Source organism: Anas acuta, chromosome 7 (genome assembly GCF_963932015.1).
Source record: "Anas acuta chromosome 7, bAnaAcu1.1, whole genome shotgun sequence".
NCBI classification, from domain to species: domain Eukaryota; kingdom Metazoa; phylum Chordata; class Aves; order Anseriformes; family Anatidae; genus Anas; species Anas acuta.
In genome coordinates this window covers 22,581,875-22,607,045 of record NC_088985.1, presented here as the reverse complement: position 1 = coordinate 22,607,045, position 25,171 = coordinate 22,581,875, and the positions used below count along the sequence as shown (strand labels likewise).

The 25,171-nt window shown below is 36.7% G+C and overlaps 1 protein-coding gene across 7 annotated transcripts; it reads left to right on the top strand.

The window, feature by feature from the left end:
• The first annotated feature begins 4,494 nt into the window (after positions 1–4,494).
• LOC137859248 (uncharacterized) lies at positions 4,495–24,403 on the top strand. 7 transcript variants are annotated; one of them, XM_068688118.1, is made up of 13 exons: positions 4,495–4,646; positions 5,080–5,262; positions 5,462–5,538; positions 11,545–11,620; positions 14,577–14,708; positions 15,562–15,685; positions 17,305–17,365; positions 17,469–17,515; positions 17,987–18,062; positions 19,057–19,158; positions 19,759–20,682; positions 21,505–21,615; positions 22,076–24,403. In XM_068688118.1, exons 3-13 carry the CDS (start codon positions 5,510–5,512, stop codon positions 22,383–22,385), a joined length of 1,992 nt encoding a protein of 663 aa, XP_068544219.1. In that variant the 5' UTR covers positions 4,495–4,646; positions 5,080–5,262; positions 5,462–5,509; the 3' UTR covers positions 22,386–24,403. The 7 variants fall into 7 exon arrangements, with proteins under 7 accessions (XP_068544219.1, XP_068544220.1, XP_068544222.1 ...); XM_068688119.1 differs by lacking the exon at positions 5,080–5,262 and having other exon boundaries at positions 4,511–4,646; XM_068688121.1 differs by lacking the exons at positions 4,495–4,646; positions 5,080–5,262 and adding an exon at positions 13,714–13,897 and having other exon boundaries at positions 5,487–5,538.
• Positions 24,404–25,171: the final 768 nt, after the last annotated feature.

Genomic DNA, 25,171 nt, shown 5'->3' with positions numbered 1-25,171 from the left:
AAATTTTCAGAACACACTTCTAGCAGTGACAGCCATTCTGGCTGTCATCCACTGACTACAACTCAGAGTCGTGTGGGGTAGCACACAGGAATAATTAAGTAAACCAAACAGCACCACCCAATGAAATTTCAAAAACATTAAGAACAACAACAACAAAATTGGCTTCAGCAAGCAAGATGATTAGCTGATTTTTAGATCTGTGTTACTCACACATCCTTGATTAAGCAAGTGGTCTATTTTGAAATAGCTAGTTAGGAATGAATTTGGCATTAGCTCTAACTGTGAAGGAGATATTCTATTTAATCGACGCTACTATTGCATCTGACACTGTAACTCAAGTGACAGCAAAGAAAAGCACAAGCTTTGGGAACGCACTATAATTTCAAAGTATATTTAGTGCTACTACCAGAAAACTGCATCTGAATAGGGCTGTAATAACGAGAATTTGATCTGAACTGCATGACCTACACATAAAAAAGCTTACTGCACAGACTAATGCCTTTTACTTTTTTTTTTTTTTTTAATTAAGGACAGAAAATATGAAATCTCAAAGAAAATTGTACAGATAACATAACAAAACAACAAAACTGAAGCCAGAAAGGTAAATCCTAGCAGAAAAAAAGTAATACATATTTTACAAACCACGTATGCTGTTATAAGATATGCTTTAATAAAGCTGCACTATGCAAGGAATATATGTCATACCTACAAAAGTTATCCTGAAAAAATAATCACTGAAACAATCATTGTAAAAAAAATTATCAAGAAGTTAACAAAAATGAGACTGCAAATGAAATTCCATGTAAATGTACAACAAGAAGAGCAGGCATAATCTGTGGTTGTATAAACAGTGACAACATAAGCTTGCAGAGGGACTGTAGATCTATACAGTACTGACCTGGCCAACATTTTGGATGTCCATATTCTAAAACATTACAAAGAAAACCAAGAAACAGTACATTATAAAGCTCCACGGTAATTACTACAAGGTTGGAGAGTTTCTTAGAAAGGAATCTGAGAACTGTAATAAATTATGCCACATTTCAATTTTCTTTAGTACACTGAAAGGATTTACCATGTCCAGAATGACTGTTCCTGTAGAGAAAGATAAAAAGAGCCAAGAAACTGAATAAAAACTACATGTGAAATACACTAAGGTAGTAGTAATTAAATATGGGTATAAACGGTAAGAGGAGGATGTGCATTCTCTATCTCCTGAGATGCAAATAGAGACTACAAGACTCAAAACTGAAAATTTAGTACGAATGATTAAACAAAGTTTGTTTACAACAAGAATACGACTTTCACTTTTGATAAAGTTATTTTTAAGTGTCCAGAAGTATTTTCTTGCGACACGTAATTTCTAATCTTCAGTTCCTTAGAGGACAGTTCTGCTAACAGTCATAACTTCTACTTTTAGCACACATTTCTACACTTTGTTGAGAAACTGGCAACATTATGATGTTTCTGGTAAATTTTAACTGACCGTTCAAAACTTGATATAAAACCACCAAGATTAAATTTTATACAAATGTATTAAAGTTGCATAGCTACTAGAGAAGAGCATTGCTGCTTATTAGTACTGTTTATGTAACCGCTGTCATTCACACTGATGTGTAAGGCTTTCTGAAACTACATATATGAAACACAGCATCTTAATTACCTGAGGAATGCAAAAAAAAAAGTATTTTTTGCCTTTTCACACAGCAGAATTCTGCTATACCATATTAAAAAGTAACCATACCAGAACACCTTTCTAACTGTCCCAAAGATTTTTTTTCCCCAAGATTCTTTATTCTTTCTAGCTAATTAGTTTTGCAGAGACGGATTATATGCTTACTGTCTATAGAATGCACACCAATATGAAGACTACAGTAAAGTTGTTATCACACTGCCATAACACGCAGTCATATGAGCTTAGAAGTCCCCACAAACCTACCAGTGCCTTGACGCACTCTCTCAGAACTGTGTAGCTGAGTGCTCATTCCTGTCTTTGCTGTTCCTTGGTTGCACAGCCTGGCTGAATTACTAACTGACTGCTAATTAGTTTGCATCCTGGATTTGCTCTCTAATTTCAAGTGGCAACCCCTGGAAGCATCCTATGCAAAATATTCAGAAGGGCCAGAAACTAGAAAATAAATTTCTTTGTTAAAAATTACTTGCTAGACCAAATACATCAGCCTTTTTATTCTACGGCTCTGAAGATTGTATCTCTTAAAATTTAACTATATGTTGTCAATCTTTTTCCTTTCATCTTGGCTTTGCAACCTATTAGGCAATGAACTGATTGCATCCACTAAGTCAGGCCTTGCTTATGAGTGAGGCATTCGCATCTTACTGAGGAGCATATTTGTTTTCTAGTAAATTAAAGAGGACGCTAAACAACTGATATAAATTATCATTTAAAGCACTAGGTTTAAGCAGAATGCTTGATACTTAAGTGTAAAAAATTCAAAATTCAACTGTTTCTCAACGATGAAGCATGAAAATTTCATGAATTCATGGCTGTCTCAACAAAAGCACCTTGTGGTTCCACACGATTCTCTTAAACAACTGTGACTTGCACAATGGTCTTAGGTTTCCCTCAAATTAAAAAAATTTAGGACTATAAGTTGTATGTTTCCTTTATTGAAGACACGGGATTTTTTCTGCCTATTTCTGGGACTAAAAGAGACAACACAGTACTATCCAGAGTTGCAACAACTCTTGATAATGTTGCCATGAAACCTGGATGGCTACAGGCCATTTGATGACTAAAATGTGAGCTGCATCTATAACTCTCACAAACCTGAAGAAAATCCAAAATATAACCTGCATTCTACTATTCTCAGGACATAAATAAAAGTTTTATACTAAAAATTAAAACCGACAATTTATGAAGAAAACCTTTTGTACTCCCACTACAATAAACGTTTCTACAATCATGTTATGGTAAGCATGTAAATCATCATAATGGTCTCTGAGAAACATATGCTTTACACAACCCATCAATGATCCAACTAATTAAAAGATACATTGCCAATTTAGTTTTCTAAAAACAATTTTCCTCTCAGCAGATACAACTTCTTCTTGTTTTCTTGCAATGTAGTTGCAACTCAAATGACTTCATAAAAACAGTTCAACCCATTACCCTATATCCTTTTCTCTAAAAGGAAAAAAAGGCCCCGTATAGTCAGCTCCACTCTGTACAGAAAATTTCTGTTAGCTTAGGAGCCAAATGCTAAGACATCATTACACAGCAGTGCAGAAAATTGCCTCAGTGGTAGTGAAAAATTATTTCCCTGCATACATAAATTAGATTTAGTTAAGACTGACCATTCAATATGGGATAATGCCACAGCCTCTCAGTTTCATATTGAGTTTTAGGGAGCTGGAGGTGGGACTGCTTTTGGTTTCAAAAATATGAAACCATTTCTATTCTTGTGTGTAACAAGAAGATTACTGCAATGTTTCTAACCTGAACTCTTATTTCTAAAGCATTAACTAGAGGCTTTCTCCACTAATTTAGCAAAAGCTGAAGTGAAACCTTTCCTGTGTGCATTTAGAAAAAAGTGGGAAAGTTAAAATGCCTTGCAGAACAAAACACTTGCGGAACTCACACTTCCCTGTATACTCTTCTAGTTCTTATTTATACTAATACAAAAATATGGAATCTGAGAGTTTCTTTTCAAATTACTCCACTTGATTATTTTACCTCATAACTTTTCATTTTTCTGATCACAAGCCATTGTTTTAAGTGTCTGCATTAAAAAACAAAGGTAGTTTAACATGTGCAGTCTGAAAAGGGCCATTGCTTCAGAGCAGATTCAATCCAGCTGCGCAAGCAAACCAGAAGCTATATAAGCAATGCTCTAATGTCTGCAATAAAGGAGGGAAAGTGACAATAAAAAACTAACATGTACATTTCAGAAAGAATGACTTTTTCTTCAGTACACTAACCTTTTACAAGACTGCTGACATACACCATGTACCAGCCTTAAAAATATTTGTACTGTCTTAATTAACTCAGCGCAATGGTTTCATTCTACATTGCAACTCTGCAATTAAATGGGCTCATCAAACGAATGGTAAGGAACTCCACGAGGAGACTCAACTTCTCTTATTCAGAAGCAAACAGAAAGCGCACAAAACTCTGAAATCGCTTCGCAGCACTTGTACGCTAACAGCCCCAGGCTACCAAGCACCTACGTGTTTTAAACCAGGCATTTGGAGGGAGCTGAAGAGCTACAAGGCTGCAGACTGCCTGCAAGGTGGGCGGTCCTGCAGGGAGTCACTGGAAAAACGAGAGGGGAACGAGGAGGAGACGAAGCAGTCACTGTAGGAGCGAAGGGAAGAGCCCAGCCCCGCGTTCCCTCAGGGAACACTCACGACACACCGAGACCCCACACCCACCTCCCCTCCGCCGCGCCCCCTCCACGCGGCGCGCATGCGTCCCGCGGCTCCCCCCCCGTGTGCCGCCGGGCCCGCCGCGCACGCGCAGAAGCTCGCGATTGGCCGCCCCGGCTGCGGCGGAGCCGGCGCCATTTTCCTCCTCCCCGCGCCGAAGCCGGGCTGGGCGGTGCGCAGGCGCAGTGGCGCCCCGTTGGGGAAGGTGCGGCGCGGCCCGGCTCGGCCCAGCCTTGGTGCGCCGGGGGGATCCTGTCAGGGTACGGGCCGCCCGCAGCCCCGCTCCTCCCCGGCGCCCGGGCCCTCCCCGGCAGCGAGTCGTACCCCTCTCCTCACAGCCCACCCCCTGGCCACAGCCCGCCCCCCAACCCCCTGCTGCCGGGCCGCGACCTCCCCTTTGCCCTCGTCTCGCTTTTTTTTTTTAATTATTTTTTTTTCTTTCTTTTCCCCTCCCCTCGACTCAGCCGCCCCCGAGCTGTCCCAGGCCGGGGCTCCCCGCCTCGGTGGCGGCTCTGAGGAGGGAGCCGCGGCCGCCCTGGAGCGGCGGGCATGGGCCCCTCTGCCGCAGGGGGGGCTCCCGGCCCCGGCGGGTGCTGGCGGTGCCCAGGACCCGGCGGTGCCGGACCCGCCGGGGTTAGAGCGGGGCAGGCGCCCGCCCTTCTCTCGCTGAGGTGCTGGCCTCGCCTCTTGCAGCTGCCCGGAGTTTCTGCTCGTTGAGGCGAGAGGTCTCGCTCCGGGAGCGCAGGGGCAGAGCGGGCTGCTCCGAGCCGCCGCAGCGGGGCTGCCAGCAAAATCTCCGTCCCTGCAGCGCTGCTGCTAGAGTTAGCAACCCGCCGCCTCTCCTCTCCGGTTCTTTTGGGCTCCTGGAGAGGAGAGGTGAGTTGTTGTCTTTCCCTCTTGTACCGTAACAGTGGAGAAAGTAGGCTAGCTTGCAGGCGGCAGAACTCGTTCAGGATGGCTTCGAGCTGACAGCTGCGTTTATTTTACCTTGAGAGTCAGCTCTGTGAAAAGGCCCATTGATGCAGAAAGAGATTAGCACCGTGTTAACTGCGCGGTTCTCTTTCCTTTGCTGCAGTGCGCACTTTCACCGTTGTCTCCTGCTCTGCCTGCTCCTGCTTTCAGCATGGTAAAGAAGAATACTATCCCCGATGGGTAAGTATCCCTCACACTAAGAGAGGCAGGAGTGGGCATAGTCCTGCCCACAGAGAAGGGGCACTCGCTGCCCCAGGCGCTTGCTTGCCACAAGCATCTTCACCACTTACTGCCAGGTAAGGTAGGAACCTTCTCCAAGACAGCCCAACCCTTCATCCCCTAGGTGAGTATAATGCTCAAACCTGTCTGTGAGCACGTCTCCTTCGTCAGCCAGAGTCCCTTCTTCCTAACCTTAACCTCAGGTGCATACTTCTCTGGGGTACTGGAGTGTAGTCCATCCTTACTCACATTTGCTACCAAGAGTTGGGGAAGAACAAATAAGATGGGAGCAGGTGATTGCATGCACGTGAAGAGCATTCAGGTCCAGAAAGACAATCCAGTAGTTTTGTTTTGTTATACAAGAAGACAACAAAAAAGTTTTATCAATGAAAATAACAATAAAAAAAGCACTATTCTACTGGCTTTCTGATGACTTGAATGGGAGTGCATATGGGGACCACAAAATAGTCTCAGTTAAAATAAACACAGTTCTATTCTTCAATTCTATTAAGAAAATGTCCAGGTTCTATTAAAAAGAAGTCCAAGTTTAAAAGTTGAACCCGTGTGTTACTGCATTACAAACTTATTGGGTAAAAGTATGTGCTGAGATAGAAAGGCACATTGTAATGGAAAAATAACTTAATATTTCCTTTTTTTTTTTTTTTTTTTAGGAGGACATTGTTTAGGTGGACATTATCCAGGTTTCAGGGAAAGTTTATTAACATGCTTAGTAGGAGCAATAAAATACAAAAAGCATAATTTCCTCTAAAATACGGTGGTCTAAAAGCAACGAATAGAAACAAAAGTTATGCAAAATTAAAAAAAAAAAAAAAGCAAAGCTTCAAGAAACTGATTTTTTTTGTAGCAGGCAAACTCAGGGATTTAAATTAGAATAAAATTTAAGGAAGTGCTACTTAAGCTTCTATGAAAATTCAGTTAGAAAGTGGACACAAAAGATTGAACTCTGGAGTGGGTTAGGCTTGCAAGCAGTAACTGAAAGTCTGAATAATAACTGTGAGGCTTGTTTTCTTCATACACAGAAATTATTATGAAAACATTTCTCATGCATCAGGTGCTTATTTATCCCTTATTTTTCCCCATTGTTTTTGAGCTGGAGCTGCTTTTAGGCTGTATGCATTTCATCTGTAAGTATGGAAGAAGCAATGGACTCTTCTTTTGGCTTCTGTGCTTAGAAACTAACACCTGTGCTTCTTTCAAGGAGAGGAACATCTGCTGTAGACTAATTGGTTGTAAAACTAGAATTAACTGATGATACTCCTGTTAGTCATGATACTGAAGTGTTTTCAACTTACTCAGATAATTATTTTTTGATACTATTAACAAATCAGGCCAGACTTCCTGTACTCCTTTATAGTAAAAAATATTTCTCCCTTTTCCCAATAAAGTCTCGGAGCAGAGATAAGGTGTGCAGTATCCATTGCAGTCTTAGTCCTATAAAGTCACACTAGGGAGATAATTTTATAACAAAATGAGGTGTACTATAAGAGAGGGATTCAAGTGGTCTGTTCGACTGCAGTTTCCACCAAGGTGTCTGAAACAGTGTTGTCCGTAAGTAGTTGTGTATGATGGTGTTTTAGGGGAGAACTAGCCAGTAGAGGGAGTTCAAGCTATCTAAAGAGCTACCACAGTGCTGTGATGGTTTTACTGCTTTATATATGTGTGCGCATCAGCATCCCAAGTCCTACTGTGAGTATAATTTAATAAAGTTAGATTTCAGTTTTGAAAAGCATCTGCAGAAATACCACCTTATTGTGTGTTTTCCTTAAAGGGTCTAAATAAAATCCCAGGAGTGGGGTCTTTTTATTATAAAGATAAAACTGAATTATTTTTACCTATACACTGTGAACATACTTTTTTATTCTAGTGCAGACTTCAAAACATCAGCATTTCATTTACAACAGTGTTAAAGACTGGCATAACCGATTCTGTATTTTGGTCTATGAAATGCATGTTCAAGGGTGGATGGAAGATAAAGATTACAGTAATGCGAGAGTTTAATTGTCAAGTACAAGTGCTTCATACTGTCAGGCATAGAATGTTTTCATTTAAAAAATGTGGTATCAGAAGAAACAACTTATAATACCTGAGTAATGATTGTATCATTGCCATACAGCTCTTAAGGCATGGCTTTAGTGTTTCAATACACAACCACAAGTGCAAAGCTATGCAATTACTTATCGATATGGGAAGGAGACTTTTTCTCCTGTGCTTTGCACATTCACTGTTCTTTTTGCAAGCTATGACACAGGCTGAAGTAAAGGAAAGGGAGAAATCTGTTTTAACAGATGATTAACAGCTCTCTATATTCTCTTCCATCGGCTTTTGACCAGTGCACTGTGTTCTATCTTGAAAACATGTATAGATCTTTTAGGGGTGTCTTTTCTTCAACAATTATCAGTTATGGTATCTACAGAAGCTACTAGGAAAATAGAGCTGTGTGTATGTCGTGTAGTAGCAGTAGCCAAAAAGGAAGAGAGATTGCAACTAGTATTTTCTAAATGGTCTTGCTGCAGCTCCCGGTATTTCATACTCAAGTTTCTCTACAGCTACTGTATTATCCTTTTTGAATGATTAGGAATTCACTTCCCAAGGTAGGTTCATAACCATAAGATGTTCATAATAGGCTTCAGAATTGTAGAAACACCTGAATTGTTAAGCAAACAATTGTATGGGCAAAATTCTGCCACAGTTCTGTGATATTTGATGGTAGTTGGGAAGTGACAAAGACAAAACATGATCCTGAACTGGGAAAGGCAAATAATTAAATAATTTACATTTTGTTGCCTTTCAGATCTTGATCTGCATGTAGTCCATGGATTGTTTACCTATTTGAAAATGGAGAGAAATAATACTCTAATTATAAATGCATTGTGTGTGCACAGGATGTAACTGTTATGTGATTCCATCTTAGACTCTTATCACAACGTCTTTATAATGTGAATACCATGCATTCTATGGTATTCACTATAGAGGGCATAGCTCTGCCCTCTATAATTGCAAATGCCTAAATCTGTTTCAAGACACATCTATTTCTGTGTCTGCATCTCAGTGAGACACCACTGCCTTGTTCAGGAAACTCTTACTGCCATGTTTCAGCTACTTCATGTCCAGCTTGTTTTTTAACTCAAGCCTCTGTTACTTTTTAATCACTGCTACAGAAATGATGATTGTGTCAAGTCTTTTGAATAACACCTTTGACTCAGGGGTTTCTTTCCATCCAAGCAGGACACAAATTGTGTGTCATGATTCTCATTTGTACTTGTTAAAATACTATTTGTCTTTGTTTCTGTAACTGCTGTTTCAAAGATATGTAACTCATCCATCTTTTGTCCTTTCAGCCTTTATCCAGACTTCAGGAGTTTTACTTAAGCCCTGCCACCTTTACTTCCCAACTATATTCCTTCATCAACCACAAAAATAATTGAGTTCATTTCCTTTAGGCAATTTTTGCTTAATTTTGATCTGCTTTTTTTTTTTTTTTTGATCATTTTTAGTTCTGCATCAGTATGCTGAATTTTATTATTATTATTTTAAAGGTAACATGCAACATATACCCTTTACATTTTCTGATAAAGAACGTTTTCTGCTTATTTTCTACTATAGAGCTGCCAGGTTTTGCTGATTTTTGCAGAAGTCGTGAGAGGATTGATGAAAAGTTCAGAATTTTCCAAAGTCTTTGTTACATTGCTAATGATAGCAAATTAGATTTTTAAGCAATCTTTAATAACTTCTTGCTGGCTTCTAGTTGCTTGGAATTTACAATAATCACGGTAGATTTCCATTCATAGTTTTCCAAGAGAAAACTGATTAAAGAAGACCTGATTTTCTAACCTATGATATCCAGCTGTCTTCCTACATAGGCTGATTGGTCTTCTGTGGCTGGAATGCTTAACTTCTACCTTCCTTCAGAATGCTTTTAAACATGGATATGTGAATATGGCCTCTGGCTGCTTGTCCAGTTAAATCTTACTTTTGTAAAGTATGTTGTACATTTTAGTGTTATTGGCACTAGTTTCTATATCCCTAGACACAGCCTATCTTCTAATTTTATTTGGAAATGGGCAAAAGTTTTAAATAAAGAAATGTAATTTCCAGAGTTATTTTAAAATAGCAAGAGGCTGGAGTTGTTAAGCCTGATTTTCTCATTAATTTTAACAGTAGTTCAGATTAAACATACATCTGAACATGGCTTATAGCATGTAGTATCTTTTTTAGACAATCACAGAATCACGGAGTGGTTTATAACGTGAATTAGATAAAATCTTATCACCAGGATACTTCATTATGTTGTGGTTTTTGTTAGATTCAGTAATATTTTCTGTATATTAACACTTTTTGCGATCTTGATTCATGTACAATTTATCTGTCTTAAACTAAGAGAAGTAAAACAGTTTCAGAAGTTGTTTTTCTCATTTTACAACTAAATTTAGTAATTCACCTCAATGAAGGTAAAATCAATCTGCTAATTGACTTTTCACATAAAGTTTTTCATATGGTTTAAAAATACTGGCATCTCTGAAATGCGGTATGTCCAGGGTTTCTTCAAGCACACTGTAGAATTTGTGAACACCAGTTCTTTGGGGTTTTGGAATTACCAGCATTTCAAGTGTTGTAACATAAGTCTTCATATTAAAGTGATTTTTGCTAAATTTTTGTGTGTTGGAATATTCTTCGTTTTTTGCAAAGTGCCAAGAGGAAGTGAAGCAAAGGCTGTTGTTTTGAAAAAGAAGCATATTACAAAGTGAACACATTTGCGAAATCTACCTTTGTATTTTTTAATGAATGTAAACTTAGCGTTTCATTGTTATTTAAGTAATTAAGAATAGTAACTGATACTGTTATTTAGGCAATTAACAATAGTAATTGACATTGTTATTTAAGCAACTTTTTAAAGGTGTTTGATTCAGCCAAATTGAAAAACTTGTGCCAACTATAATACAAAAAGACTTATTTTTACCTGTTGAACCATACCCTTTACGTAATATTGGCACTACTTGTTTGTAAGTACTGCCCTAACATTTTGAGGGGATGAAGGTTTCTGGAAGTTGAAAAAAGAAGGAAAGAAAAAGACTGTTTTCAAATGTACTGACAATATCTCAGTACCACTTTGTGGAATAAGTGCAGATTTGGGGACACACCTCTATTGTGTGATAACAGCAATTGTGCACAATGTATGTTAGAAGTATTTTCTTTATAACAGTGCTTTATGGACAGTAAAGATTCCTTTTGTTATGGATCCTGATTTTAGATTTGCAAACAATAGGAGTGTCTTTACATAAATTGTGTGGCATGCTAAATAAGCTGATCAATCCAGTAGTAACACTGTTGATATTCTTCTGGCATCTTCTAGGCAACTCTCTTTCATTTATCCCAGAAGAATGTGGATCCATTAATTTTATTCAAATATGTAATACCATAAGAAAAAAATATTTATTATAGTGATACTAAAAAGATCTTAAGTTTCTTGGTTAAACAGGTTATTATTTGATGATGGATTTAAAAAAATAAAAAATTTATAAGGATTAAAGTGGTCATTTTTTTAAACACTTGTGCATATCAGTTACAACTGCTTGATTATGTGGTCAAAGAATTTAAGAACTATTGGATCCTGTTGTTGGTAAATCTAAAGCTTAATATACTATGCTAGTGGGTTGCATGGCTCATCATAGGAAAAAAAGACAGCTACCATTTATGATTGGAGAAGTGTTAAATAACTATTACATTTAACACAGCTTTAATGTGACAAGGTTTCTTGCTATGTAAGATACACATAGTTTGAAATAACTATGATAATTTTAAAGAGGTGTTATTTTTATGTACTATTTTACCAAAGTTTTAATTCTAAGAGGCAATATCTTTATTTTAGAAGTTTTATATGGAGCTACGCATCTTCTGTTGAATCATGTTGTTTGAAAATACTTATAATAAATGTTTACTTCATTGCAGATGGCGGAGCTTGACACCAGTTGGACAGCCTATACCAGGAACTAGATTTATTGCATTTAAAGTACCTTTAAAAGGGGTATGTATAAACAGTAATTACAGAATGTCTCTACTAAATACAATGCAAAAGTAATGAATAGCATTAATATTCATGCAAGCTTCTGGAAAGTTTTATGAAAAAATATTTTGTGGTATTTAAAAAATCAGTCCAGTCATCTACCAATGGCTTTATGTACATAATATATTTTTTTTCTCTCTCTTTTAAAGTTTGTATTTGATGTTACTCTTTTATTCTTCTGAAAATCATACAGTCTCATTTCTAACCAATCAGGAAAACTGATTTGATCACTTTCTGATTTGATTTGACACTCTTAAATTCATGATCTTATTTAACATCTTTTCTTGACTGTTATGAGAAAAGTCCAATTATCACTATGGAGGGGCTTAAAATACAACTAACAATCCAGGTAGTATAAGCCCAAATACAAGTTTACGGAAATCAGGCTATTAAAAGATTCCAGCTACTGCAGTACTTTTAAAAATTAGGGATCCAGACTACCAGTTCTGTAAGCAAAAACTTTTATAGTGATATGGAGAAATGCAGTATTCGTAGATTTATTTGATTAATGTGTTAGTAACTCCGTTAGATTCTTACTAAGATGGAGTAATGTCTTAATCTATTAAATACACTGAGCCAGTTCTCCACGTTTTTTGTGACAGGACAAAATGTGGAGGCTGTCTTTTTTTCAGTCCATCAGTTCTTTGATGGATTGAGGGATAGGGCTGCAAATTTGCCCTTCGATATAAATTAACACTTGATTTGCACACCACTTTTTTAAGTCCCTGCTTCAGATACACAGGAAAGATGTTTCTAAGCTCTTTTAACATTCAACAGCTAGACGTAATCTTAGCAGTTAGTAGTAAATATTCTGCCTAAGATATTGTCTGCAGTTTTCCCCCACACAAAAAAAATATTATTATTATGGCATATTAGTGCCCTTTATGTTTTCAGTCACAATTCTGTTAACTGACTGAAGTGCAATGCTCACAGTGTTCACTTCCTTAGCTGCTTTCACACAGTTTTCATATGATGTTTCTATTGCTTTGACACCAAAGATCTCAGACCTGATATTGGTCATATTCTCCATGGTACTGATGGATCGCACAACAGCCGCATGTCTTCCACCAGAGGCTGCCAGAGGGTAGATCTATCCACAGGTGGATATAAGATTCAGTAGATTTATAATTAGCTTCTTTGCTGTTTAAGTAGGAGAGATTTTTGCATCAGCAGCTCCTGTAATTCCACTTGATCCAGCACCATTTTTTGCATAGACATACTGCTCTATGCAGGATTTTTTCACTGCATATTTTTCAAGTTCCTTGTCTCTCTAGATTCAGAGAAAGATACTCACCAACTTCCCCTGTAGCTCACTTGTATCTCTCACAAGATACAAGATACTCCTTGTATCTTCTGTGATAGCCTGTAAGGAGCTCATAAGCCAGTGATCGTAAAAGGATAGACATTTTTGCAGAATTCTTGATGAGTTTTTCAGAAAATCTCAAAGTCTTTCAATACATAGTCTTTCATAACACATGTGACTGTTTACTCAACCAAGCAATATGTTTACAGGTGTCATATTTTTTAAAATTGTATTTCCCCTCAATATTAATTGTGGGTTCACATAGTAAAAGAAAAAATTCTTTCAAGTTCTGTCGCAGACTTCTGCAGACTCGTGTTTTGTCACCTCAAAGTTAGTAAATTTAGCTGCAAATTTTATTAAAAAACACTGCTGAGTAGCTGAGAGATAACTGACTACTCTTCATTTTGTTTGAACTTAGACAACCTCCACTTTTTTCAGCATTATACCAATTTTTGAAATACTTAGGACAGAATACTTCTATGTGCTTTCTATGCTATTTTTTTTTAAGCTCAAGCTTCCTAATCAAAGCTTGGGAATGTCCTGCTGTTTATTCTTTAATTAGAATTCCTGCCTCTGTTTCTCAACTTGATTCAAATTGCTTGCTAGCATCGTAAATTAGAATCTGTACTGTCAAAAGATGGAGTAGTTAGTTACCCTATAGCATCTGTGGTTCTGAGAGGTGTGTGGTCTGTGGCTGCCTTCCTTTCCATTAGTTCTGAGTACAGTCTACTTGAATTTCTTATTGACAAAGGAACTGAGAGGTGGTTGAGGCTGCTGCGTCTGTTTTGCCACTGTCTTTATGGGTTGTAACAGAGCCTGTGTCAAAAGGCTCTCACAGTGAACAGCACACTATTCAGAGAAAATCCAGTTTTGCGCATGAGGCATTTTCATACCTAGAATGGAGAACACGTTTCAAAAACCACAGCTACAATAGGGTGAGTAAACAATTTTTCCACTGTGTCTGTCAAAATGAAATCAATTATTCATTGTTCACCAACATGCAGCTTTTTTAGCCACTGTATTTTACTCTTATTTAATATTTCCAGTGCTACACATGCAGTAATTTTCTAGTTCTATACATTCTGCCAAGAGATGAAGCGAGGATAAAAATGCCTGCATAACATTTCTGGGGAGAAAGTTAAAACCTTTAGAATAAGTGAACTCTGATATCACAACTTGTCACAATGTTTTTTTGTGAAATACACAGTTAATTTTATACTATTGTACAGTTTGTTTTGTACAATATGTTTTAGGGGAAAAGGGTTGGGGTGCTTTGCTTTTTCCTGTTTAGTTACTTAATCTGTGTATATCTATATGCAGCATTTTGTAGGATTTTTTACTGTCAAATCAGTACTTCCACAAATAATGTTTGCTAATGTGCAAATGGAAGTTACTCCACATTTTGTTGCCTTTTCATCTGAATAGGAACAAATTATTGGTTTCTTGTTATTTGGTTCCTTTTCATTTCTTAATCTGTATAAAACATGGGTATGGTTTTGATAGTGTAAACATTCACTTTTATAAACTGATGTTTTCTTGTTTAACATGGCTGAATATTACAAATGTTTTGTTATTAGAAGTTAAGCAAATTTTTCTTTTCCATTTTCATTGTAGGCAATTAACCAGAGGCTTACCCCAACCCAGAAATTTACACCAAAAGACTTAATTGCTGCAATGAAAGCCCTAAATGTGGAGCTTGGATTAATTATTGATTTAACATATACTACACGATACTATGAAGTTAAGGTAATGCAAGAATATAAAAAATAAAATAGTTGCTGCCATATTTGTTTTAAAGTATTTATGTATTTGCTCATCTCGACTAGACAAGTTGAGCCATCTAAACTTACTTTGTGGCTCTAATAGAAACCAAATGTTTTATCACAGAGGAAATAACTCTCTCCCCCAGCTAGTTACATTTGTGGCTTATTTGTATTATGGTTGCTTAGAATAATGGATAAAGACTTCAGCACTAAGCACTGCAAAAAAGATGCTGAAGACTTTCAGCCTGTATCCTGAAGACATTCTCATTTATGCCTAAGGTGGGCTTTTTTAGTAGTTTCTTTACTCATCTTCAGTGGTAACCACTAAAAAGTATGCATTTTAAAAATTACCTTATTTCAAATTTGTTACCTGTATAGTCCAAACAATTTTGATTGCTTCCTATTGAAAAGGAAAATAAATAGGATTGTTAAAACTGAATGTTAATCTTCGAATGTACATTGACCTGACATGCTTAGCGTGCAGATGTGTGTATATGATTATTGTTGGGAAGGGTAACTATTGCTAATAGTTGTTAAATGTGTTAGAATGGAATTACAAGAATCTGCTCTCTTTAGTTAATGGTCTGCCTTATTGTTAGGGATAAGAAAGTCCTGTGTAGAAACAAACTATTCTTTGAGATCAGGTGTTTACAACAGAAACGCAAATGGTAGTTTCTGAGAGCATGTCTCTATACAGTCATGTCAAGATCATTTTCAGTTTCTATGCAGCATTTGAGCTACTGTTTTTCATGGGCATTATTATAGATACTGCTTCAGGGTTTTCCCTTGATGCAAGATTTCAATAATGTTCACAATTTTTTTCTTTTTGTTGCTAGGACTTACCTAAAAGTGTGCAGTACAAGAAACTTTACACTGTTGGACTTGAAGTCCCTGATAATGCTACTATCCTACAGTTCAAAAAGTGGGTCAGAAAATTCCTGTGGGAAAATGCAGGAAACGGTAAATATCAACATCTTAAGCTGTAAAAGACCAACATTTTTATTTCAGTGTTAACTGCATCTTATATTAATCACAGTAGATTCTTTAAGACATCTGGGATCTCAGGTTTGTCCTTTTTGTACTCCTTGATGCTGCTGTATTTATGCTTTTTTATTTTACTTGTCTGATTGTGCTAGGGAAGTCTTCCCTGTTCAGTGCTTGTTGAATGCCTTCACCTGAAATCCACCTTATAAGTACCTGTTTCACAAGGTTTAAATCAGTTGCCTCCACCTAGCTGACATAGTACTCAAGAGAAATAAGACTTTTATCTGTTTCACTCAAATTGTCCTCCATCAGTTCAGTGTCACAACTGCTGGCCCTTTATGGATGTTTTAAATAGCACAGTTTCTCTGATGGCACTGGGCACTGATATTTGTGGGCGACCTAATGGAGACCGTTTAGTCTCACATAGCAGTTTTCTGAGTTATAAACCCATTATTGCCCTCATATCCTAGCAATTCTTAAAAATCATTTTGCAGACACAACATCAGTGTTTCCACAATGTGGATCTGTTGCCATTTTAGTGTTTTTGCATTAGTACAATTCTCCCTGGAATGATACAAGTGCTTTTCAGGGAAATAAATTTGCAGGCGCTTTGCCACAGCCTGTTTGCAGCTTTTACCTTCTCGCTTTATTTGCTACAGATTTTAACTGTTCATCTATCTGATATTGAAGAGTCATTCCTTCAGACTTTTTTCATGCTAATTGCTATGGTTACTCTGGCATTTTCTGTGAGAAAATACAGTTTAAATTTCCAAGTGCATACAGTTTTTGCTGCAGAATGTAACTGTTGTTTTGCAGTGGAAGGTCAGCTCTGTTGAATGAAAGAGCTCTGGCTTAAATTTCAGGTATAAGAACCTAACCTGGAAGTAGTGGGAAAATTAAAAAGTGTAAGATGGTTTTGTCCTTATTCAGAAAGTTAATGTGCAAGTTCTTTCTTTGCTCTTTTTTTGGCCTTAGGGAACTTACTTGGAAATAATTGTTTTTCCTTGTTTTGATCCAATGGTTCTTTTAATGGGATAAAGCATAGGCTGTATTTAAATCTAATTATTTATTATTCTCAGAATCAAGAGATTCAATTCCTAATTTGTTACTGTTCCAGCTAGTAAGACTGTTTTGGCAGTGTTTATATAAATTCAGAGGTGTGAGAACTTCCATTTTTATGTTACCTTGTGCATTGTAACTTGCCCTCTGTTCCAGATTACCCCCTAAAATTTCTCAGGATTCTTCTTACTAATAATTTTTAGTAAATTCTGAAGGGTTAGGACACCAACCTAGAATAAACTTATGTAATAGCATGAATGTCCTATTCATCATCCCTCTTTATTGTTTGCTATGGTCTGCAGAGTTAATCTCAGTCTTCACAGGTTTCGAAGCAGTGAGCTAACTGCTGCTAGAGGTCCATCAGACTGTCTCAGTGTGTTTGTTATTTTACAGGAGTGACAGTATCAATTTGAAAATAGCAAGCATTATTTATCATTGCTTTACTAGAAAAGTACAATACTTCTTTTTATCTTCTTTTAATTTCATAGTAAATTTATTTTCTGAACTATTAAAGCCTGTGTTTTCCATTTTGTCAGAGAAACTCATTGGTGTCCACTGTACTAATGGAATTAATAGAACCGGCTACCTTATATGTAGGTAAGAGTTGTATAAAAGCAAAAATCAGTGTTCAAAAAGATAGTGGCTTTATATTAGTCTGTAAGCCCTTTTGGGACAATGATCTAACCATGTTTTTCTTCAGATATCTTATAGATGTTGAAGGTTGGGATCCAGAGGCAGCAATCCAAGGTATTTCACACACTTTGAACTAAGGCAAATGTCAAGTTGTCATTCACAATTAACTACAATCGTATTCACAAATACTATAATTCTATTTTACTATCCTGAGAATTATCTCATGTGCTGACCTCCATAGAAGATTTCTCTGACTGTTGATTCTGTTCCAAACAAGTTTTGAGCTTAGCAAATTGCACCATAGGAGGATGTTTCAGCTGCTTAACGTTTTTTTTTCTTTTGCTTTGAAGGGGTTTTCAGTCATAGGTTGCTGCCACTACTAGTTTTGGTTGTTTAAAATACAAAAAAAAAAATAAAAGCTACAATGATCACAGCTTGCTACACTATTAAATACTTCAGCATTAGTATGACTGCGAATTACTTTTTTCAAATTCAGAATCTCGTGGTCAACAGAAACCTGCCTTTTCATATTTTCGTGGCTCAGTTTGCTTGCATTTCATTAGACTCGCATCTCTTTTTCTTTAGCTTTTGGTGATGCCAGAGGTCATCGAATAGATGGTCTTGTGTATCTCACAGATCTCAGAACACAACCAATGAGAAGGTAGGCTAAAGCTTTCAGTTGCATGCTTAAGATTTTCCTGTATGTTTACTGGTATTTTGAAGAATTCACTTACATTCATAAGCCAGAATTAACCCCCTCTTAAACATTTAATATACAACCACACATATTTTGCAAGACTTCTGATATGAATAACATGAAATACAATGTACTTCCTTTGTTTATCTTTTGAGGTTCAAAATAGTTTTGAACTAGTTTGTACTATTGAGCATTGTTGTAGTTGTATCGTACTATTCCAGCTATACCGAGTCTGTATTCTATCATTGAAATTGAAAAAGAGCCACTGCATAGATTTCATTACAAGCGCTGGTCTGCCTGCTATTGTTGGTAGAATCAGGTATTTAAAAAATAATATAACAGTTCTAAGGGGAAAATACAGTATGGGAAAAACTACTCAGAGTGGCAGATTGTTCTCAGCTCTCTTGCTCATAGTAGACTATCCTGATGCATAAGAAATATTTTATTTTTATCATATCCACACCCTACTGTACATAAGAACAGCTAACCTTTACATCTTACTAAGTTACTTTACCAATGATATCTTGTAGCATTAAATTGATTTTAAAATAATATATGAGTGATCTGGGTTGTCCTATTTTGATTTGAATGCCCTTTGTTCTTGTTTTAATGCTATCATTCCTTTATACACTTAAATCATAAAGTTAGTTCCATATCATATTTTTGAATAAGTATGGTGCTTGTCTCATATTTTGGATGTTGTTCCAAATGTATGAAGTTTAGGTATTCTTTTTGCTTTCTCTGCAGCCCTCCCCCAACTAGTTTTACAAGATTGAAGTTCTGTAAGAAATTCATGGATACATGTAGCTTTAATTTAACCAAAAATTGCTGTAATTCTCAAATGAATAATCTTTGTTGGTTTTTTTCTTCTCTCTCAGTAGTATGTTTAAATAAATAAATAAATAAATAATAATAATAATAATAATAAGCTTATAAGAGCTGTTTTTATTCTTCCTAGTAACCTTGGAATGGATGTATGGGATTCAGATGAGGATATTGTGCCTCCTCCACATGCCATGGAAGGACCTGTGGAACGATTCCCAAATGAAGATTTTCAGGGGTAATAGGCTGAAGTGTGAAATTAAAAGCCAAAACTCCCCAGAGTGGGAAAGATAATTATTTATTACTATGTGTTGTTTTTAAAGTAGCAATGCATTACAATGTTACAAGAAGGTCAGCTGATTTTAACAACTAGGTATGGTGTTTTGAAACATTGGAAGTACTATAAATATTCTAATTTAAAAGACATTTTATGAATATAGCCTACTCACACACATTTTATTTACGGAATAAGAAAAAAATTGAAAAGATAAAGGGAAGACAAGTTGCTGAGTAATCAGTTTACTTGGGAAAATTTTAGAGTTCCTTCTTTATTATTCTGCAGTTGTCTGCAATTATTTTTAATTAATTTGGAATCACTGGTTTTGCCTGTTGAACAAGCAGTATAGAATTACAATTGAATGCTTGTCACAGCTTCTACTGTGGCATTGTTTTAAAGTTTTATAATCTTTCTTACTGTTTAGATTCTTAGTAGCTGTGATACATATATATATTACTTGCAATGTCTTTCATATCAATTCTTAGTTAAAAAAGCTTACTGTCATTAATAACTTGTACTTAGGAGTATAGATGTCCTATTTAAGAAAGAAATTCTTTACAGGTCTGGGAAAAGATTAAGAGCTTATGATGAGCACTCTCAGAATGATTTGCAAGGACAGATACAATTGAGAGATTTCGATTTCATTAATAAAGGAGCTGGACAAAGACGAAGATCATTTCATGACCATCAGACTCAAGATGATTTAAGAGCACCAATGCAGATGAGAAACTGGGACTACAATAGGGAACCAGGACAGCGGCGAAGGCCCTTTCCTGATCACCAGTTCTATGACAATTACCAAGAAGATACACAGCTGAAGGACCTAGACTTCAGTAACAAGGGAGCTGGACAACAGCTGAAACCTTTTCATGGACACCAGTTCCATGATGATTTACAGGCAGAGAGACATTCAAGGGACTTCGAATTTAACAGAGGCCGTGGACAAAGGCAGAGATCTTTCCCTGACCATCCATCCCACAACAATTTGCAGGAAGATATGCAGTCAAAGGAGTTTGATTTTGGTAGCAGGGGCCGTGGCCAGAGACGAAGGCAGTTCCATGACCACCATTCTCCTGACGAATTTCAGACTCCAATGCAGTTAAAAGAGTTAGATTGTGTCAACAAAGGTCCTGGCCAAAGACCGAGACCTTTCCGTGACTATCAGTCCCATGATGGCTTACAGCCACAGGTGCAACTGGGAGATTTTGAATTTGTTAATCGTGCTCATGGACAGAGGTTGAGACATTTCCATGATAACCAACCGCACAATGACTTGCAAACAGAGATGCAACTAGAAGATTATGATAATAAAGGTCCTGGACAAAGGCACGGACCTTTTCATGACCATCAGCCTTATGATGACTTACAGGAACAGCCTCAGTTAAAAGATTTTGATTATGTTAATAAAGGGCAAGGACAAAGGCCAAGACCTTTCCATGACCATCCTGGTCATGATGACTTGCCAGGTGGATGGTGTTCAGACAGGTAAATCACACTTTAGTTGTAAGGCCAGGATTAGAGAGAAAAAGTGTAGAGCTCAGCACTTTTAAATTAAATTTCAAATTAGTTCTTTGATATATAAATATTAAGAAAATAATAATTTGAAACAATAATCCTTCTAAAATCATATATGAATGATCAGTTAATTACCTCTTTACATTTTGATTTATGGAAGGATCTGATTTAAGCTGGAGTGTTGTAATTTCGAAAGCCAATGTTTCCTAAACTAGAAGATTGTATTTCTTTAAATTAAAGCTTATGTTTTACTTTTTTCAGACTTAGCTTGAAACAAAACTTTTTCCCACTTTGTTTTGTATAGAAACTTAGATTTAAACAGCAATTCTCAAGACAGAAGAGGACACAAAATTTTATTTATGTCCTCAGTCAAACTGAAATAAGCATTAATACTAAAAGGAAATCTAACTTTCACTTATTTCATGAATTAATAATTTCCTAGAAATCCTTTTGCTTATGAACTTGCATCATATTCTCCCAAATACATATACCACTTACTGCTAAACCTGCTGGATTCGGTAGTTAAGTTTCTGACATAATATTTAAAAATACTTTTTTATCTTTCAGAACATAGTTCAGATATTTGCCAGTAAAGCTTGATTTAATCATTTTCATTGTACTGGTGAAACAGAGGACAGTGTATCATTACCAAGAAATATTTTGACATGGTGAACTAATAAAGTTAAGATACTTCTATTAAAATTTCATTTGAAGTAATTTTAATTAATACTTTTCAAAGGCCTGAAATCATTTGTATTCCTCTTAATGTGCAATTCTTGCAATTATTTTCAGAAGTCAATCTTTTTCCTCCCATGAAAATGTACTGGAACCTCATTTTTCCTCATCTCCTTCACTTCATAGAGATTACGGGTCTGATAATGATGACTTTAATAGAAGCTATAGGTAAATAATGGATTTCATATGTTGTTTTCTGACTTACCTTTATACTCTAATCCCTTCAGAATCCAACCCCCTAAAAAATAACTGTACAGTGTAAAAATTGGGTTTACCTTTTTTTTTTTTTTTTGCTTAAATGCAATTTAAACTATTGAATCTGAACACTGAGCAAATGACGTGACTAAATTGTGGTCCATCCATATCATGCTTGAATGTCATTATGAAATGGTTTGAGAATCCCTAATCTGAGTCATTAGCATGAAAAGCACATCTCAAACTGACTTACTATAAAATACAAAAAAAACTATTTGCAGTAAGCACGTAAGTTGAAGTATAGATGCTGTATTTAACTCTTAAGTGCTGTCTACCACACAATACTACCACAATATACTCTACCATAATGAGAGTATAAAATGAACTGTTTTATTTGTAAAGACTTAATTGTGCATGTTTGCTCCTCTTACAGTAATCGAACAAATTGTCCAGAAGACAGTAGGAGAGTGCATCCTTCGGATGAATTTAACAGAGGAAAAAACAGATTTGCACCATATTCTTCACGTACAATGCATCCATCTTCATCTGTACACCAGGAAGGTAGTTCAATAGACTATGAAAGAAAAACTTTTCAAGGTGAACCTACCAGAGAGATTGAACAAGGCAAAAGATTACCGGTTGTAACAGTTGATTACAATTATGGTCTGCCAGTAGATTATGGACCTGAAGAGGAAGAGAGAAATTATGATTTACCTCCAAAAGACTGCTACAACTGGCACTGAATACAAAGGACAATGTTTGCTCAGCTTAGACTTCCGTTTACCTATTTTGCTTTGTATGTGGACTTTTTTTTTTTTTAAGTTAGGAAAATGCAAATTTCAGTAGTAGAGAACTGGTCTCTGTTGTAAGATCAATTTCTACTGATGTTTGGTTCTTTATATTTATTAGAGTGTATTTGTTCACTGTGTTTGTAGACAAGGTCTCAGTACACATGGAATGAAAGTAGTCATTCCTTTAAGCAAAGTTGGAGCCTTGTACCTTAAACCATACAACTTTGAGTGATTGTAATTGTCTTTTGTGTTTTTTTTTCTTTAAAATGTATGTAATTTCAGGATGCAAGAGGCATAATAAAATACTGCACCATCAGGTAGACTAGCACTGAGATTATAAAAAAAAAAATTGCTATGAAATGAATGAAACAAATTTATGTCAACTTCATCCTTTAATAATAGCAGTTTGTTGTTGCTAACGATTACTGCTAACCTCTGTGACATTGCAGTTTAATTCCATTTTTTTGTACCATCAACTGATGTAGGTGTGCTGTTTTCCATAGCAGATTTTTTTCCCAGATTGCTAGTAACTTGGAAGTAACTGGAGTTTGAATAGTCTAAATGTAAAACTTGCTTTTCATCGTTCTGAATATCTCATCCTAATTGTGTATTTTTTCCTGATCCCACAGATTATAAATGCTTCAGAATAGCCCAGTACAGGTGAATTTCACAATTTTCTCAGCAACACATCCAAATGAGGCAGGTCATGTATCAACAGGTTGCCTGTCTCAGCTGGCCAAGATTGCCTGTGCCTTTGTGTTTACACCTTCCTGTTTGTCAGTCAAATGTTTCACTTCACTCTCCACTTCTGTTTTCTACTGGCTTCTTTTTTACAGCACAGCAGAGTAATCAGAATGGAAGAATAACCTCTTTAGGTAAGTTACTTTTAGAGTCGTGCATTGGAACAGTCTCCTCTGAATTGCCATTTCTTTGGGTCTCAGGAAGGTAGTGCAACAAACAGTAACTGAATTCATGCCAGCTGCTGCACAGTAGCAGCAACAGCTCCTACTTTTGTTAAGCACATCTTAGTTCATAGGACAGAAAACACTATTAATGTAATGCTTAAGTGAACCAAAATTTTTACATTTTTCAATATTACTCCATTTTAATAACTTAGATGTTTTTAAAATGCTACAGGGAAAGCAGTCTAGGTTCATCCTATGACATTAAGATAACTGAAACGAATGCTAAATCCTCAAATTACACAGTAAGAAACTGCCTCAAAAGCTATATAGCTGTGAAATGTAAAGCTGGAGAGTGGAAGTATACACTAGAAAATTCAAAAAGAACAGTGTTCAGAGCAAGAGCTCCACAGACCTTTTTTGCTTTTTAACTAGCATCATGAAACTCAGATTTCTGAATTCATGGGTCTATGGCTACTAAGTAAGGGCTAGACTTGAGAAGTGTGGAACATCTGGCAATTCCCATTGATTTGTAACACATGCAGAAAGTTCCAAAAATCAAAGGATTCTGTGGATATAAATTCAAAGTGCAGATACTTCATTGCCTTTGCAACCGGTACAGCAACTTTACTTTGTATAATGAACAAAGCCAAATTGTTCCCTCATTTTCACAGCAGCTAGTCAATAGTATTTCCCATTAAATCTAGGATTGTGAACCTTATTAATATGCTCTCAGGAATGAAGTTCTCTATATGTAACCCAGTTTTGGAACTAGGCACTAAATGTTAAGAAAAAGGAACTTTTTTCCTTCATTTACTCTTTTTTAAAACGAGGGGTAAATAAAGTCTATGCTTCCTTATTTTGGGGCAAGGAAGATCTGCAACATGGGTTACTATATTGCTAGATTGAAAATAAACCAAAATCAACCAAAAACCTTCCTGTTTTTTTTTCTTTTTTTTTTTTTCCTGTGAGAGAACTGAGAATTAGGGACTGGTGTTACAAGCATTTGTTCTCTTTTTACACTATGTATATTCATAATGTGAATAAAGAAGAGATACTTGCTCCTTATATTTTTGGTTTCGGATTTGAATTAAGTTTTTAGGATTGAAGTAACCCTACAGTCAATCTACACTTAATTCAGGCTGGGGCTGCTGGGACTCCCTGGATACCTGAAAAGCTGATGGACGCACTGGAAAGAAAGTTCATTGCAAAGAGAAATGTGGCAGGTCTACAAGGAATTAGGAGGGGTGTTAGCTATTACCAGTCCTTGGTCAGTTCCTGCAGGACTGAGAGTTTGCGTGCTGCTCCAGCGTTTGGGAGTCTTTTAGCTACGTTCATCTAAAAGTTGAAGCTGCCTTCAGCTGTCCATCTGAAGAATATCTGCAAAGGGCTGTTTCAAGCCCAAAGCCAAATAAGCTTTCTCAATCTCCGCTTATGTTACTACATCAAATATATCTGGAAATGCTCCCAGGCACTGAGACCAATTGATGTGAGATGAGTAGCACCTCTGTGCTAGTCAGTTCTAAACCACAGTAAGATACTTGCAATTCAGGGATGGTCCCTGAAATGTGTCTTATCTCCTGAAATATCCCAGGAGTTGTTGGGGAGAGTGTTAGCGGCACAGACCAAAACCTTCCACCAGTTTGCTAGTACTGAGTGTTGTATTCCATTGTGAGGAAACATGCTGTGATTACTAATACAGCCAAGACATCTTCACCAATGGAGTCTCTAGATGGTTCTTAATGTAACCAGTGCACATGTAGCTGCTTACTAGTGCTCTGGACACAGCACCTACAGCAAGTTACACCAGAACTACATGTTCTATGTGCACAGTGC